The 18,027-nt window shown below is 49.2% G+C and overlaps 1 protein-coding gene across 2 annotated transcripts in view; it reads right to left on the reverse strand.

The window, feature by feature from the left end:
- LOC112267326 (rho guanine nucleotide exchange factor 26) overlaps positions 1-18,027 on the reverse strand; it is a 100,882-nt gene that overhangs the window by 50,253 nt on the left and 32,602 nt on the right. For both annotated transcript variants that reach the window (XM_042297692.1, XM_042297691.1), the window contains exons 6-7: positions 2,957-3,109; positions 2,675-2,804 (exon numbers count right to left, since the gene is read on the reverse strand). In XM_042297692.1, coding sequence (XP_042153626.1) covers positions 2,675-2,804; positions 2,957-3,109 — 283 coding nt within the window. The remainder of the gene's footprint in view (positions 1-2,674; positions 2,805-2,956; positions 3,110-18,027) is intronic.

Consider the following 18,027-nt stretch of genomic DNA (forward strand, 5'->3'; position numbering starts at 1 on the left):
AAAAGCTACTGTAGGTGAAGGCTACATTAGACAAAGGCTACTGTAGGTGAAGGCTACATTAGACAAAGGCTACTGTACGTGAAGGCTACTGTACATGAAGGCTACATTAGACAAAGGCTACTGTAGGTGAAGGTTACATTAGACAAAGGCTACATTAGACTAAGGCTACATTAGACTAAGGCTACATTAGACTAAGGCTACTGTAGGTGAAGGCTACATTGACAAAGGCCACATTAGACAAAGGCTACATTAGACAAAGGCTACATTAGACGAAGGCTACTGTAGGTGAAGGTTACATTAGACAAAGGCTACTATAGGTGAAGGCTACATTAGACAAAGGCTACTGTAGGTGAAGGCTACTGTACGTGAAGGCTACATTAGACAAAGGCTACTGTAGGTGAAGGCTACATTAGACAAAGGCTACTGTAGGTGAAGGCTACTGTAGGTGAAGGCTACATTAGACAAAGGCTACATTAGACAAAGGCTACATTAGACGAAGTCTACATTAGACAAAGGCTACTGTAGGTGAAGGCTACATTAGACAAAGGCTACATTAGGTGAAGGCTACATTAGACAAAGGCTACATTAGACAAAGGCTACATTAGACAAAGGCTACATTAGACAAAGGCTACATTAGACGAAGGCTACTGTAGGTGAAGGTTACATTAGACAAAGGCTACTATAGGTGAAGGCTACATTAGACAAAGGCTACTGTAGGTGAAGGCTACATTAGACAAAGGCTACATTAGACGAAGGCTACTGTAGGTGAAGGTTACATTAGACAAAGGCTACTATAGGTGAAGGCTACATTAGACAAAGGCTACTGTAGGTGAAGGCTACATTAGACAAAGGCTACGGTAGGTGAAGGCTACGGTAGGTGAAGGCTACGGTAGGTGAAGGCTACGGTAGGTGAAGGCTACGGTAGGTGAAGGCTACGGTAGGTGAAGGCTACTGTAGGTGAAGGCTACATTAGACAAAGGCTACTATAGGTGAAGGCTACATTAGACAAAGGCTACTGTAGGTGAAGGCTACATTAGACAAAGGCTACATTAGACGAAGGCTACGGTAGGTGAAGGCTACGGTAGGTGAAGGCTACAGTAGGTGAAGGCTACGGTAGGTGAAGGCTACGGTAGGTGAAGGGACTGTCACGTAACAGAAAGTAGTTTAGAGAGTGAGACTGTCATGGACGTGTACGTTCCTTTCTGCAAGGTTATATAGGTGTAACAAACCCCCCCCAGGTACCGGGATTCGTCGAACCAGGTGATGTTGATCCACTCCTCATGTCCAGTGTTTGTGATCATGCCGTTGCTGCAGATTGTAAGGTGGTTCATTCAAGCTGCCAACAGCCCTTTACAGCTCATCCTAAACAGCCCTTTACTAGGTTAGGACAACAACAAATGTTCAGATACGCTGTGGCGTTCAAACGTTGACCAATTGGCATCAAGGTACCTACAGTAACGTGAGCCAGGAAAACATTCCCCACACCAGTACACCACCAGCCTTGTACCGTTGACACCAGGCAGGACCGGTCCATGGAATCGTGCTGCTTACACCAAATCCTGACTCGGGATTCGTCAGACCAGACAATGTTTTTCCACTCCTCAACTGTCCAGTGATGGTGATGGTGATAGTGATGGTGATGGCCACTGGAGCCTCTTCTCCTTGTTTTTATCTGATAGGAACACAGTGATGGTGATAGTGATGGTGATGGTGATAGTGATGGTCACTGGAGCCTCTTCTTCTTGTTTTTATCTGATAGGAACACAGTGATGGTGATAGTGATAGTGATAGTGATGGTGATGGTGACGGTGATGGTCACTGGAGCCTCTTCTTGTTTTTATCTGAAAGGAACACAGTGATGGTGATAGTGATGGTGATGGTCACTGGAGCCTCTTCTTCTTGTTTTTATCTGATAGGAACACAGTGATGGTGATGGTGACAGTGATGGTGATGGTGATAGTGATGGTCACTGGAGCCTCTTCTTCTTGTTTTTATCTGAAAGGAACACAGTGATGGTGATGGTGATAGTGATGGTGATGGCCACTGGAGCCTCTTCTTCTTGTTTTTATCTGAAAGGAACACAGTGATAGTGATGGTGATGGTGATGGTGATGGCCACTGGAGCCTCTTCTCCTTGTTTTTATCTGATAGGAGCCCGGTGTGGTCGTCTGCTGCAACAGCCCATCCGTGACCAGGACCGACGACTTGTGTGTTCTGAGATGGCGTTCTGCACACCTCTGCTGTACTGTGTCGGTATTGGTGGCCCACCAGGTATCACGGTTCTTTCCATTCTCCTTCGACGTCTCATCAACGAGCTGTTTTCTACCCACAGGACTGCCGCTGACTGGATGTTTGTTTGTTTGTCCCACCGTTCTCTGTAAACTGAGACACTGTCGTGTGTGAAAAGCCCAGGAGGCCGTTTCTGAGATACTGGATCTGACGACGATACCACGCTTAAAGTCGCTAAAGTCACTCGTTTTGTCCATTCTAACGTTCAATGGAACAGTAATTGAATGTCTTGATGCCTGTCTGCCTGCTTTATATAGGAAGCCACGACCACGTGACTCACTGTCTGTAGGAGCAAACCATTTTGGTGTACCTAATCAACTGGCCGGGGAGGGTATATGAGTGTGTTAGACGTGTGTCCAGTATGTGAGTGTTGTGTGTTGGCTCACATCCATCAGCAGAGGCAGACGGGTGACTCTCTGCATTGGCAGGATTAGGAAGGAGATCATTGGGAGGTTCCTGCAGTCTGGGTGGCCCTCAATACGAGTCAACACCTCCTTAAACACTGGACTCTTACTACTGCTGGGACAGAGAGACAGAGAGAGGGAGGGCAGTCATCAGTCACAGTTCAAACGTGTGTGTGTGTGTGTGTGTGTGTGTGTGTGTGTGTGTGTGTGTGTGTGTGTGTGTGTGTGTGTGTGTGTGTGTGTGTGTGTGTGTGTTGTACTCACACTAGCCTCTGTAGGGTCCTCTGCTGGTAAACCTCATTGGAGCAGTAGGTGATGTAGGGGTCAAAGTTGGACTGGGCGTGTCTGAACACGATGTCACTGATGTCATCTATAACAACGTTCTGCTGGTGCAGGTCCTCTAACTCTTTAAAGAACCTAACGAGAGATGGAGACAGAGACAGAGAGACACAGAGACAGAGACAGACAGAGAGACAGAGACAGAGACACAGAGACAGAGAGAGAGACACAGAGACAGAGACACAGAGACACAGAGACACAGACGGAGAGAGAGACAGAGACAGAGACACAGACAGAGAGAGAGACACAGACAGAGAGACAGAGACACAGACAGAGAGACAGAGACACAGACAGAGAGACAGAGAGACAGAGACACAGACAGAGAGACAGAGAGACAGACAGAGAGACAGAGAGAGACAAGACAGACAAGACAGAGAGAGAGAGAGAGACAGAGAGAGAGAGAGAGACAGAGAGAGACAGACAAGACAGAGAGACACAGAGACAGAGACAGACAGAGACACAGAGACAGATAGAGAGACAAAGTGATGGATAAGTAAGTTTTGCTAATCAGAGGTCTGCATGTACACATGATTTAGAACTCAGGGGGAAAACAACACACTCTAGAGTTTAACATCTGATCAGTTCTCCTTCCACACGTCTCAGGAAGGACTAGCATGTCAGAGATGCCATAACAATGGACTGAATCAGCATGATCTGCCTATTTAAGTCATCCACACGCGCACAAACACACGCGCACACACACAAACACAGGAAGTGCATCTGACACCTCTGTCCCGGCTTCGCCATGACATCACTGGAGAGAACCCTCCTGGACCCCCTAAAATAGCCTGGGGGAACCATTAGCAGGTAACACACAGGGCTTCCTCTTCCTGTCGGCATAGGGCAGATGGCCGCTTTAACGACAAAATCTGGTCCCCACCGTGACATACAGGAAACTGTCACACAACCACAGGAAGTTGACCTTAATCACCTCATAATGACATTCCCCATTTCACAAGAGCATTTATTTTGCCAAGGCAGCAGCTACTCTTCCTGGGGTCAAATTAAGGCAGTTTATACCAATTTAAAAAACAGGACAAAACATTCACAACACACGGTGTGTCCTCAGGCCCCTACTCCACTACCACATATCTACAGTACAAAATCCATGTGTGTATAGTGTGTATGTTATCGTGTGTGTGTGTGTTTGTGTATGCATGTGTCTATGTATGTCTCTTCACAGTCCCTGCTGTTCCATAAGGTGCATATTTATATGTTTTTAAATCTGATTCCACTGCTTGCATCAGTTACTTGTTGTGGAATAGAGTTCAATGTAGTCATGGCTCTATGTTGTACTGTGCGCCTCCCATAGTCTGTTCTGGAGTTGGGGACTGTGAAGAGATGTCTTGTGGGATATGCATGGATGTCCGAGCTGTGTGCCAGTAGTTTAGACAGACAGCTCTGTCCATTCAACATGTCAATATAAATAAAAGTAGTGATGAAGTCAATTCCTCCTCCACTTTGAGAAATTGACGTGCATATTATTAATATTAGCTCTCTGTGTACATCCAAGGGCCAGCCGTGCTGTCCTCTTTTAAGCCAAGTCCCTTTTTGTGACACCTGATCACACGACTGAACGGTTGTCCAGGTGTGACAAAACTAGGGCCTGTAGGACCTGCCTTGTTGATAGTGCTGGTACTATCAACATCCTTCTCCCCATCTTAGCTACTATGGTATCAATGTTTTGACCATGACAGTTTACAATCCAGGGTAACTCCAAGCAGTTGAGTCTCCTCAACTAGCTCAATTTCCACATTGTTTATTACAATATTTAGATGAGGTTTAGGGTTTAGTGAATGATTTGTTCCAAATACAATGCTTTTAGTTTTTGAAATATTTAAGAACTAACTTATTCCTTTCCACCCACTCTGAAACTAACTGCAACTCTTAAGTGTTGCAGTCATTTCAGTCATTGTAGTAGCTGACATGTATAGTGTTGAGTCATCCGCATACATAGACACACTGGCCTTATATAATTAGTAAAGATTGAAAAATGTAAGGGGCCTAAACAGCTGCCCTGGGGAATTCCTGATTCTACCTGGATTATGTTGGAGAGGCTTCCATTAAAGAACACCCTCAGTGTTGTTAGACAGGTAACTCTTTATCCACAATATAGCAGGGGGTGTAAAGCCATAGCACATATGTTTCTCTATAATCAGACTATGATCGCTCAGCCAATCATCAGTCCTTTGTAAAAGTGCTGTGCTTGTTTAATGTCCTTCTCTAAAAGTGTGCTGAAAGTTTGTTGTCAATTTGTTTACTGTAAAATAGCATTGTATCTGTATCTGGTTTCCAAAAGTTTGCTAAGGGTTGGTAAGAGGCTGATTTGTCAGCTATTTGAGCCAGTAAAGGGGTCTTTACTATTCTTAGGTAGCAGAATGACTTTAGCTTCCCTCCAGGCCTGAGGGCAAACACTTTCTAGTAGGCTTAAATTTAAAATATGGCAAACAGGAGTGGCAATATCGTCCACTATTATCCTCAGTCATTTTCCATCCAAGTTGTCAGACCACGGTGGCTTGTCATTGTTGATAGACAACAATACATGTGTTCACCTCTTCCACACTCACTTTAAAGAATTCTAAATTAAAATGTTCGTCTCTTTCATCATTTGGTCAGATATACTTGGATGTGTAGTGTCAGCGTTTATTGCTGGCATGTCATAGTGAAAATATACCTCTCCTTTGATATCACATACATTATCAAGCATTTCACACATATTATCTAGATACTGACTGTTAGCACTTGGTGGTCTGTAGCAGCTTCCCACCAGAATGGGATTTAGGTGAGGAAGATGAATCTGTAGCCATATTACTTCAACAGTATTTAACATGAGATCGTCTCTAATCTTTACAGGAATGTGGTTCTGAATATAAACAGCAACACCTCCACCTTTGGTATTTCTGTATTTTCTGTAGATGTTATAACCATGTATTGCTTCCACTGTATCGTCAAATATATTATCTAAGTGAGTTTCAGAAACGGTCAGAATATGAATGTCATCTTTTACTAGCAAGTTATTGACTTCATGAACCTTGTTTCTTAAACTACTACATGTTAACGTGGGCTATTTTGAGTACTTTTCTTCTGGGATGCTTACTTTGTTTTATTGCTTTACTGGGAAGCTTAGGAGAAGTATATATTCTCATGTTATTTATGTTAGTGCAGGGTGAGCTGCTCACAGTGGACTTCCTACTAGGGCACACCGCCTCAGTGCTAAAAGTATAACTCTGGTTCATAGACACATGATTACTGCATACAATAGCTGTAGGGTCAGCAGAGGCATTCAGGGCAGTAAGAGGGACATAAATTAGATTACTTACATTGTGTCCACCAACAGTGACAGAATGGTAGGGATTAACTGAGCTGGACTTGGGTCATTGATAAGTCATTGTCTCAATGCAGCCTTATAACGCTGTGAAAGGATCCAGGAACCCACATTTTTGGGTGGTGTCACGCCCTGGTCAAAGTATTTTGTGTTTATCTTTATGTATTTGGTCAGGCCAGGGTGTGGCATGGGGTTTTTGTAATTGTGGTGTGTTTGTCTTGGGGTTTTGGTGGTGGTATTGGGATTGTAGCTTAGTGGGTTGTCTAGCAAGGTCTATGGCTGTCTGGAGTGGTTCTCAATCAGAGGCAGGTGCTTATCGTTGTCTCTGATTGGGAACCATATTTAGGCAGCCATATTCTTTGAGTTTGTCGTGGGTGATTGTCCTTAGTGTCTTACTTGTACTCTCTGTTAGTTTGCACTAGATAGGCTGTTTTCGGTTTTCATTACGTTTATTGTTTTGTCGTGTTTAGTGTTTAGTCGTGTTTAGTGTTTAGTCGTGTTTACGTTTTGTTTAATAAATATGGATCGCAATCGACACGCTGCAGTTTGGTCCGACTCTCCTTCATCACCACTAGAAAACCGTTACAGAATCACCCACCACCAACGGACCAAGCGGCGTGTCAACAGGCAGGAGCAGCCGAAAAAGGAGATGCTCACCAAGGATTTCTGGTCATGGGAGGAGATCTTCGACGGGAGAGGACCCTGGGCTAAACCAGGGGAGTGTAGCCGCCCAAAGGAGCAACAGGAGAAGAGGCAACAGAGGCAGCAGCAGCAGGAGCAGCAGCAGCTACAGTGGGAGAGGTTGCACCACCTGGAGTTATGGACATGGGAGGAGGAATTGGACGGTAAAGGACCCTGGAATGAGCCTGAGATTATTGTCGCCCCAAAGCCGAGCTGGAGGCAGCAAAAGCAGAGAGGCGGCATTATGAGGAGCTAGCACGGCAGAGCGGATGGAAGCCCGAGAGTCAGCCCCAAAATTTCTTGGGGGGCTTACAGGGAGTATGGCTATGCCAGGTAGGAGACCTGCGCAAACTCCCTGTGCTTACCGGGGGCTGGAGAGACCGGGCAGGCACCGTGTTATGCTGTGGAGCGCACGGTGTCTCCAGTGCGGGTGCACAGCCCGGTTCGGTATATTCCAGCTCCTCGTATCGGCCGGGCTAGAGTGGGCATCGAGCCAGGTAAGGTTGGGCAGGCTCGGTGCTCAAGAGCTCCAGTGCGCCTGCACGGTCCGGTCTATCCAGTACCACCTCCACACCCCAGCCCTCCGGTAGCAGCTCCCCGCACCAGGCTTCCTGTGCGTGTCCTCGATCCAGTACCACCAGTTCCAGCACCACGCACCAGGCCTTCAGTGTGCCTCGCCTGTTCAGCGCAGCCAGCGCTTTCCTGCGCTGCCTCTCCTGCGCTGCTGGAGTCTCCCGCCTGTTTAACGCAGCCAGAGCCTTCCTCCTCTACAGCGCTGCCGGAGTCTTCCGCCTGTTTAGCGCAGCCAGAGCCTTCCTCCGACACAGCGCTGCAGGAGTCTCCCGCCTGTACAGCGCAGCCAGAGCTGCCAGTCTGCATGAAGCAGCCAGAGCTGTCAGTCTGCATGGAGCAGTCAGAGCTGTCAGTCTGCATGGAGCAGTCAGAGCTGTCAGTCTGCATGGAGCAGTCAGAGCTGTCAGTCTGCATGGAGCAGCCAGAGCTGTCAGTCTACATGAAGCAGCCCGAGCTGCCAGTCTGCATGAAGCAGCCAGTCTACATGGAGCAGCCAGAGCTGTCAGTCTACATGAAGCAGCCCGAGCTGCCAGTCTGCATGAAGCAGCCAGTCTACATGGAGCAGCCAGAGCTGTCAGTCCGCATGGAGCAGCCAGAGCTGTCAGTCCGCATGGAGCAGCCAGAGCTGTCAGTCTGCATGGAGCAGCCAGAGCTGTCAGTCCGCATGGAGCAGCCAGAGCTGTCAGTCTACATGAAGCAGCCCGAGCTGCCAGTCTGCATGAAGCAGCCAGTCTACATAGAGCAGCCAGAGCTGCCAGTCTGCATGAAGCAGCCAGAGCTGTCAGTCTGCATGGAGCAGTCAGAGCTGTCAGTCTGCATGGAGGAGCCAGAGCTGTCAGTCTACCTGAAGCAGCCCGAGCTGCCAGTCTGCATGAAGCAGTCAGTCTACATGGAGCAGCCAGAGCTGTCAGTCCGCATGGAGCAGCCAGAGCTGTCAGTCTACATGAAGCAGCCCGAGCTGCCAGTCTGCATGAAGCAGCCAGTCTACATGGAGCAGCCAGAGCTGTCAGTCTGCATGAAGCAGCCAGAGCTGTCAGTCTGCATGGAGCAGCCAGTCTGCATGGAGCAGCCAGTCTGCACGGAGCTGTCAGTCTGCACGGAGCTGTCAGTCTGCACGGAGCTGTCAGTCTGTAAGGAGCTGCCAGTCTGCAAGGAGCTGCCAGTCTGCAAGGAGCTGCCAGTCAGCACGGAGCCGCCAGAGCGGTCAGTCTGTAAGAAGCCGCCAGAGCTGTCAGCCTATATGGAGCAGCTAGTGCCGCCAGTCTGCCCAGCGCCGCCAGTGCCCCCGTCTGCCCAGCATCGCCAGTCTGCCCAGCGCCATCAGTCTGCCCAGCATCGCCAGTCTGCCCAGCATCGCCAGTCTGCCCAGCATCGCCAGTCTGCCCAGCATCGCCAGTCTGCCCAGCACCGCCAGTCTGCCCAGCGTCGTCAGTCTGCCCAGCGTCGTCAGTCTGCCCAGCACCGCCAGTCTGCCCAGCGTCGCCAGTCTGCCCAGCGTCGCCAGTCTGCCCGGCGCCGCCAGTCTGCCCGGCGCCGCCAGTCTGCCCGGCGCCGCCGGTCTGCCCAGCATCGCCAGTCTGCCAGACTCTTCCAGATCTGCCAGTCAGCCAGACTCTTCCAGATCTGCCAGTCAACCAGACTCTTCCAGATCTGCCAGTCAACCAGACTCTTCCAGATCTGCCAGTCAACCAGACTCTTCCAGATCTGCCAGTCAACCAGACTCTTCCAGATCTGCCAGTCAACCAGACTCTTCCAGATCTGCCAGTCAACCAGACTCTTCCAGATCTGCCAGTCAGCCAGGATCTGCCAGTCAGCCAGGATCTGCTGAAACCACCAGCCAGCCAGGAGCTGGTAGATCTATCTACCTGCCTGAGCTTCCTCTCACTCCTGAGCTTCCTCTCACTCCTGAGCTTCCTCTCACTCCTGAGCTTCCTCTCACTCCTGAGCTTCCTCTCACTCCTGAGCTTTCTCTCACTCCTGAGCTTTCTCTCACTCCTGAGCTTTCTCTCACTCCTGAGCTTTCTCTCACTCCTGAGCTTTCTCTCACTCCTGAGCTTTCTCTCACTCCCGAGCTTCCCCTCAGTCCCGAGCTGCCTCGGTCCCGAGCTGTCCTTCAGTCCCGATCTGTTCCTCAGTCCAGTGGGGTTCTGGGTGAGGACTACTAGGCCATGGTCGGCGGCGAGGGTGGACTATCCAGGGACGAAGGGAGAGGGGACTAAGACATTAAAGGAGTGGGGTCCACGTCCCGCGCCGGAGCCGCCACCATGGACAGACGCCCACCCGGACCCTCCCTATTGTTTTGAGGTGCGTTCGGGAGTCCGCACCTTAGGGGGGTTCTGTCACGCCCTGGTCAAAGTATTTTGTGTTTATCTTTATGTATTTGGTCAGGCCAGGGTGTGGCATGGGGTTTTTGTAATTGTGGTGTGTTTGTCTTGGGGTTTTGGTGGTGGTATTGGGATTGTAGCTTAGTGGGTTGTCTAGCAAGGTCTATGGCTGTCTGGAGTGGTTCTCAATCAGAGGCAGGTGCTTATCGTTGTCTCTGATTGGGAACCATATTTAGGCAGCCATATTCTTTGAGTTTGTCGTGGGTGATTGTCCTTAGTGTCTTACTTGTACTCTCTGTTAGTTTGCACTAGATAGGCTGTTTTCGGTTTTCATTACGTTTATTGTTTTGTCGTGTTTAGTGTTTAGTCGTGTTTAGTGTTTAGTCGTGTTTACGTTTTGTTTAATAAATATGGATCGCAATCGACACGCTGCAGTTTGGTCCGACTCTCCTTCATCACCACTAGAAAACCGTTACAGGTGGATCCCATCCTCCTTATTAAAACGTGTTTTGTTTCCAAAAGGTATTGAAATTGTCAACAGAAGTTAAACCCATTGTGCTGCAATAATCACATCGCCAGTTGTGAAGAGAAAGAATCCTGCTAAAGTGTTCAATGCCACGATTCAGAGAAGGGCACAGGGCCAGATATGATGGGTCTTTTACTAGTGTCTAGCAGAGAGTCAATCAGCTCTTTAAAATCCAGTTTCACCTGTTCAGAGCTGCCCTTCTTCATGTCATTAACACCACATGGATTATGATAGAATTGATTTCCATGTCCTGACGTAGTATATTTCAGAGCAGCATAGTCATGTCATTTACTCCAGCTCCGGGATAAGACATTGTTGTTGTACCAGGAAAGGTCACATTTCTTACCATGGAGCTGCCCAAAATCACAGCTGACAACAAGGATGACATAATCCACCCACTAACACGCTTCACAGGATTCGGAGAACCCCTTTATGGACAGGCGAGAGGCAGGATAACTTGTGCTCGTGGCTCCCGGTGCAGGCCTCTAACAGATGGAGAACCCTTTATGGACAGGCGAGAGGCAGGATAACTTGTGACTGTGGCTCCCGGTGCCTGGTGCAGGCCTCTAACAGATGGAGAAGCCCCGCTCGATCCAGAACAGAAGGTTGCCGACGTCGACTTTGAAATCGTAGTAGAAGGCACTGAGGCCACAAGCACAGGCATCCCCAGAGACGAAGGTGCAGGAAGATCAGGCTCCAGGACGTCAACCTATTTCTTGTAGACTGCTTTGCTGGAGGCCTCTGTCTTCAGCTTCCACAACTCGTGACATGCCACCATTGTTGATTGCCTTGCTCCTCTTGCTGTGCTCCTTTGACTCCGCTATCAGATGGGGGAGCTCCGGGCAACACGGGACAGTCGGATAACGACAAACAACAAGGTGGAGATGCATCCAACAAGCGTGAACGCTGTCCAGCCACCGGTGTAGAAAAGGTAAACAAGCCACTCTGAGGTTTCCCCAGTTTCTTACGTAGGCTGGCGACCTGCGTGATCAAGGAAGCCCACTCTCTCTTTGGGCCTTTGGGTTACCAGGTGCTGGCGACCTGCGTGATCAAGGAAGCCCACTCTCTCTTTGGGCCTTTGGGTTACCAGGTGCTGGCGACCTGCGTGATCAAGGAAGCCCACTCTCTCTTTGGGCCTTTGGGTTACCAGGTGCTGGCGACCTGCGTGATCAAGGAAGCCCACTCTCTCTTTGGGCCTTTGGGTTACCAGGTGCTGGCGACCTGCGTGATCAAGGAAGCCCACTCTCTCTTTGGGCCTTTGGGTTACCAGGTGCTGGCGACCTGCGTGATCAAGGAAGCCCACTCTCTCTTTGGGCCTTTGGGTTACCAGGTGCTGGCGACCTGTGTGATCAAGGAAGCCCACTCTCTCTTTGGGCCTTTGGGTTACCAGGTGCTGGCGACCTGCGTGATCAAGGAAGCCCACTCTCTCTTTGGGCCTTTGGGTTACCAGGTGCTGGCGACCTGCGTGATCAAGGAAGCCCACTCTCTCTTTGGGCCTTTGGGTTACCAGGTGCTGGCGACCTGCGTGATCAAGGAAGCCCACTCTCTCTTTGGGCCTTTGGGTTACCAGGTGCTGGCGACCTGCGTGATCAAGGAAGCCCACTCTCTCTTTGGGCCTTTGTGTTACCAGGTGCTGGCGACCTGCGTGATCAAGGAAGACACTTCAAGCCACTATAATCCTCAGCAAGTAAACAATCGCCACATTAGAACTCTGAGTCGTCCGGTTTGTCCAGAAACAAAGTGTAGGAGATACAGCCATGGGACCGGGTAGGAGATAGAGCCCCTACAGCCATGGGACCGGGTAGGAGATAGAGCCCCTACAGCAACGGGACCGGGTAGGAGATAGAGCCCCTACAGCCATGGGACCGGGTAGGAGATACAGCCCCTACAGCCATGGGACCGGGTGGGAGATAGAGCCCCTACAGCCATGGGACCGGGTAGGAGATAGAGCCCCTACAGCCATGGGACCGGGTAGGAGATACAGCTCCTACAGCCATGGGAATGGGTAGGAGATAGAGCCCCTACAGCCATGGGACCGGGTAGGAGATAGAGCCCCTACAGCCATGGGACCGGGTAGGAGATAGAGCCCCTACAGCCATGGGACCGGGTAGGAGATACAGCCCCTACAGCCATGGGACCGGGTAGGAGATAGAGCTCCTACAGCCATGGGACCGGGTAGGAGATACAGCCCCTACAGCCATGGGACCGGGTAGGAGATAGAGCCCCTACAGCCATGGGACCGGGTAGGAGATAGAGCCCCTACAGCCATGGGACTGGGTAGGAGATAGAGCTCCTACAGCCATGGGACCGGGTAGGAGATACAGCTCCTACAGCCATGGGACCAGTAATGTACTTCTCCAGACAGAGAGGGCTCCATTACAAAAGTCATCTGGTAACTTAACTTTAGCTTGATGGCTAGCAGCTTAGTGACACGTGTCTGTGGGGTGAAGATAGACGTGTCTGTGGGGTGAAGTTACATGTGTCTGTGGGGTGAAGATAGACATGTCTGTGGGGTGAAGTTACATGTCTGTGGGGTGAAGATAGACATGTCTGTGGGGTGAAGTTAGACATGTCTGTGGGGTGAAGATAGACATGTCTGTGGGGTGAAAATAGACATGTCTGTGGGGTGAAGATAGACATGTCTGTGGGGTGAAGATAGACATGTCTGTGGGGTGAAGATAGACATGTCTGTGGGGTGAAGATAGACATGTCTGTGGGGTGAAGTTAGACATGTCTGTGGGGTGAAGATAGACATGTCTGTGGGGTGAAGATAGACATGTCTGTGGGGTGAAGATAGACATGTCTGTGGGGTGAAAATAGACATGTCTGTGGGGTGAAGATAGACATGTCTGTGGGGTGAAGTTAGACATGTCTGTGGGGTGAAGTTACATGTGTCTGTGGGGTGAAGTTACATGTGTCTGTGGGGTGAAGATACATGTGTCTGTGGGGTGAAGATAGACATGTCTGTGGGGTGAAGTTACATGTGTCTGTGGGGTGAAGTTACATGTGTCTGTGGGGTGAAGATAGACATGTCTGTGGGGTGAAGATAGACATGTCTGTGGGGTGAAGTTACATGTGTCTGTGGGGTGAAGTTACATGTGTCTGTGGGGTGAAGTTACATGTGTCTGTGGGGTGAAGTTACATGTGTCTGTGGGGTGAAGTTACATGTGTCTGTGGGGTGAAGTTGCACGTGGCTAAGGTTTCCATAGGAATGAGGTGGGGAGGACTATGAAGCAGTACAGGCCTGAACAGAGAGAGGTTAGCATGAATAACAGACTGACACACAGCTGCCAGTATGAGCTAACCCAGGGGACCATGAACACACTGTTACAGAGGAACAGAGGGCTGTGTGTGTTTACGAGAGAGGGGGGAGTCATGTAGAGACAGAGGGGGAGTCATGTAGAGACAGAGGGGGGGAGTCATGTAGAGACAGAGGGGCTGGGGGGTCACGTAGAGAGCAGTGAGAGTCATGTAGAGAGAGAGTGGGGGAGAGTCATGTAGAGAGAGAGTGGGGGAGAGTCATGTAGAGAGAGAGGGGGAGAGTCATGTAGAGAGAGAGTGGGGGAGAGTCATGTAGAGAGAGAGTGGGGGAGAGTCATGTAGAGAGAGAGTGGGGGGAGTCATGTAGAGAGAGAGTGGGGGAGAGTCATGTAGAGAGAGAGTGGGGGAGAGTCATGTAGAGAGAGAGTGGGGGAGTCATGTAGAGAGAGAGTGGGGGGGAGTCATGTAGAGAGAGAGTGGGGGAGAGTCATGTAGAGAGAGAGTGGGGGAGAGTCATGTAGAGAGAGAGAGGGGGAGTCATGTAGAGACAGAGGGGGGGTCACGTAGAGAGCAGTGAGAGTCATGTAGAGAGAGAGTGGGGGAGAGTCATGTAGAGAGAGAGCGGGGGAGAGTCATGTAGAGAGAGAGTGGGGAGAGTCATGTAGAGAGAGAGGGGGGGGTCACGTAGAGAGAGAGTGGGGGAGAGTCATGTAGAGAGAGAGTGGGGAGAGTCATGTAGAGAGAGAGAGTGGGGGAGAGTCATGTAGAGAGAGAGGGGGGTCACGTAGAGAGAGTGGGGGAGAGTCATGTAGAGAGAGAGTGGGGGAGAGTCTTGTAGAGAGAGAGTGGGGGGAGAGTCTTGTAGAGAGAGAGTGGGGGAGAGTCTTGTAGAGAGAGAGTGGGGGAGAGTCATGTAGAGAGAGAGCGGAGAGAGAGTGGGGGGGGGAGAGTCTTGTAGAGAGAGAGTGGGGGAGAGTCTTGTAGAGAGAGAGAGAGTGGGGGAGAGTCATGTAGAGAGAGAGTGGGGGAGAGTCATGTAGAGAGAGAGTGGGGGAGTCATGTAGAGAGAGAGTGGGGGAGAGTCTTGTAGAGAGAGAGCGGGGGAGAGTCATGTAGAGAGAGAGCGGGGGAGAGTCATGTAGAGAGAGAGTGGGGGAGAGTCTTGTAGAGAGAGAGAGGGGGGGAGAGTCTTGTAGAGAGAGAGAGGGGGGAGAGTCATGTAGAGAGAGAGTGGGGGAGAGTCTTGTAGAGAGAGAGTGGGGGAGAGTCTTGTAGAGAGAGAGTGGGGGAGAGTCATGTAGAGAGAGAGTGGGGGAGAGTCATGTAGAGAGAGAGCGGGGGAGAGTCATGTAGAGAGAGAGTGGGGGAGAGTCATGTAGAGAGAGAGTGGGGGGAGTCATGTAGAGAGAGAGAGAGAGAGCATGTAGGGGGAGAGTCATGTAGAGAGAGAGTGGGGGGGGAGAGTCATGTAGAGAGAGAGTGGGGGAGTCATGTAGAGAGAGAGGGGGGAGTCATGTAGAGAGAGTGGGGGAGAGTGGGGGAGAGTCATGTAGAGAGAGAGAGTGGGGGAGAGTGGGGGAGAGTCATGTAGAGAGAGAGTGGGGGAGAGTCATGTAGAGAGAGAGTGGCGGGAGGAGCCATGCAGAGAGCGGGAGGAGCCATGCAGAGAGCGGGAGGAGCCATGCAGAGAGCGGGAGGAGCCATGCAGAGAGCGGGAGGAGCCATGCAGAGAGGGTCCACTGGGAGGTAGGTGGGGGCGGTACATCTTGTAGAAAACACAAACTCACCTCTTTTACAAGAGCACTGCTCTGTGAAGTTCAACAAGTATGAATGAACTGACTCCTGCTGAGTCCTGTATCACTGTAAATACTGCACGGCCACTGCACATGTCAGATTGACCAAGTGGCCCAGATACACAATGCACTTCTCCCCACAGAGCTCTTTCTCCTGACAATATGTGCACGTTCACTGTTTCATCACTTCGTTGTGTGAATTGTTTTGCGTTTGATTGTTAAGAGTGTCTATCAATTCCCCATTACACACGTCACAAGTAGTACATTTACCAATTCATTCCTATCATTTCTAATCTACAATGTTTGTCACTTCTCTTAATGCTTTTCATATTAGTATTCCAGTATTTAGTCTTCATTTTCAGAATGGGCATATTATTTGGAATGGGCCTGATTTAAGCATAGAAGTAGTCCTAGTGTCTACCTGGCCTGATTTAAGCATAGAAGTAGTCCTATTGTCTACCTGGCCTGATTTAAGCATAGAAGTAGTCCTAGTGTCTACCTGGCCTGATTTAAGCATAGAAGTAGTCCTAGTGTCTACCTGGCCTGATTTAAGCATAGAAGTAGTCCTATTGTCTACCTGGCCTGATTTAAGCATAGAAGTGGTCCTAGTGTCTACCTGGCCTGATTTAAGCATAGAAGTAGTCCTAGTGTCTACCTGGCCTGATTTAAGCATAGAAGTAGTCCTATTGTCTACCTGGCCTGATTTAAGCATAGAAGTGGTCCTAGTGTCTACCTGGCCTGATTTAAGCATAGAAGTAGACCAATAGGCTACCTGGCCTGATTTAAGCATAGAAGTGGTCCTAGTGTCTACCTGGCCAGATTTAAGCATAGAAGTAGTCCTATTGTCTACCTGGCCTGATTTAAGCATAGAAGTAGTCCTATTGTCTACCTGGCCTGATTTAAGCATAGAAGTAGTCCTATTGTCTACCTGGCCTGATTTAAGCATAGAAGTAGTCCTATTGTCTACCTGGCCTGATTTAAGCATAGAAGTAGTCCTAGTGTCTACCTGGCCTGATTTAAGCATAGAAGTAGTCCTATTGTCTACCTGGCCTGATTTAAGCATAGAAGTGGTCCTAGTGTCTACCTGGCCTGATTTAAGCATAGAAGTGGTCCTAGTGTCTACCTGGCCTGATTTAAGCATAGAAGTAGACCAATAGGCTACCTGGCCTGATTTAAGCATAGAAGTGGTCCTAGTGTCTACCTGGCCAGATTTAAGCATAGAAGTGGTCCTATTGTCTACCTGGCCTGATTTACACATAGAAGTAGTCCTATTGTCTACCTGGCCTGATTTAAGCATAGAAGTAGTCCTATTGTCTACCTGGCCTGATTTAAGCATAGAAGTAGTCCTATTGTCTACCTGGCCTGATTTAAGCATAGAAGTAGTCCTAGTGTCTACCTGGCCTGATTTAAGCATAGAAGTAGACCAATAGGCTACCTGGCCTGATTTAAGCATAGAAGTAGTCCTAGTGTCTACCTGGCCTGATTTAAGCATAGAAGTAGACCAATAGGCTACCTGGCCTGATTTAAGCATAGAAGTGGTCCTATTGTCTACCTGGCCTGATTTAAGCATAGAAGTGGTCCTAGTGTCTACCTGGCCTGATTTAAGCATAGAAGTAGACCAATAGGCTACCTGGCCTGATTTAAGCATAGAAGTGGTCCTAGTGTCTACCTGGCCAGATTTAAACATAGAAGTAGTCCTATTGACTACCTGGCCTGTGCACAAATGTAGACATATAAAATGTGGCCATTTGTGGATCTGATAGTATTTCTGATTGGCTTAACTTACCACCAATAATAACCTGTGGAGCTTCTCAAAGTCATGTTTTCTTAACCTCAAACAGCAAACAAAGTCTGTTTTTACATCCATTGAGAATTACTATAGTTGCTCGAAATCTTTCCAGCTCTCTACCTTTTGATAACCACTCAGGGTGAAATGGAAAAATGTCATGCTCTGATCCAGTGGAAATGTCATAAAACAGGCCTACCTGATTACCTCTTATCAGTGCTCGACTTGGACTGAAATAGGTTCCGGTACTCATTTTGGATGCTGGTACTGTTTATATTTAGTTGCAGGAGATACACAATACTTCTGAGATAATATTCTATAAGAGGAACAGGAGCTCAAGCGGTAGAACATTTGAGGTGTCAGTACTCAGCTCCAGTGAGCTCCTGCCCAAGTCAAGCACTGCTTCTTATCCCTTGTGCAAATAGCCTACAGCTGTGTCTGTCCCAAGCTCACTGGGGAGGGAAACTGAGGGCCCAGAATATTTTATACAATGTTGCAAGTTTGCTAATGCAAGCTTCAGGCCTGACCCAAGTTAATAGTTGATACAATGTTTCAAGGTGCTTCAGGCCTGACCCAAGTTAATAGTTGATACAATGTTTCAAGGTGCTTCAGGCCTGACCCAAGTTAATAGTTGATACAATGTTTCAAGGTGCTTCAGGCCTGACCCCAATGTTTCAAGGTGCTTCAGGCCTAGTTAATAGTTGATACAATGTTTCAAGGTGCTTCA

Source organism: Oncorhynchus tshawytscha, linkage group LG14 (assembly GCF_018296145.1).
Source record: "Oncorhynchus tshawytscha isolate Ot180627B linkage group LG14, Otsh_v2.0, whole genome shotgun sequence".
In the NCBI taxonomy this organism is placed as follows: domain Eukaryota; kingdom Metazoa; phylum Chordata; class Actinopteri; order Salmoniformes; family Salmonidae; genus Oncorhynchus; species Oncorhynchus tshawytscha.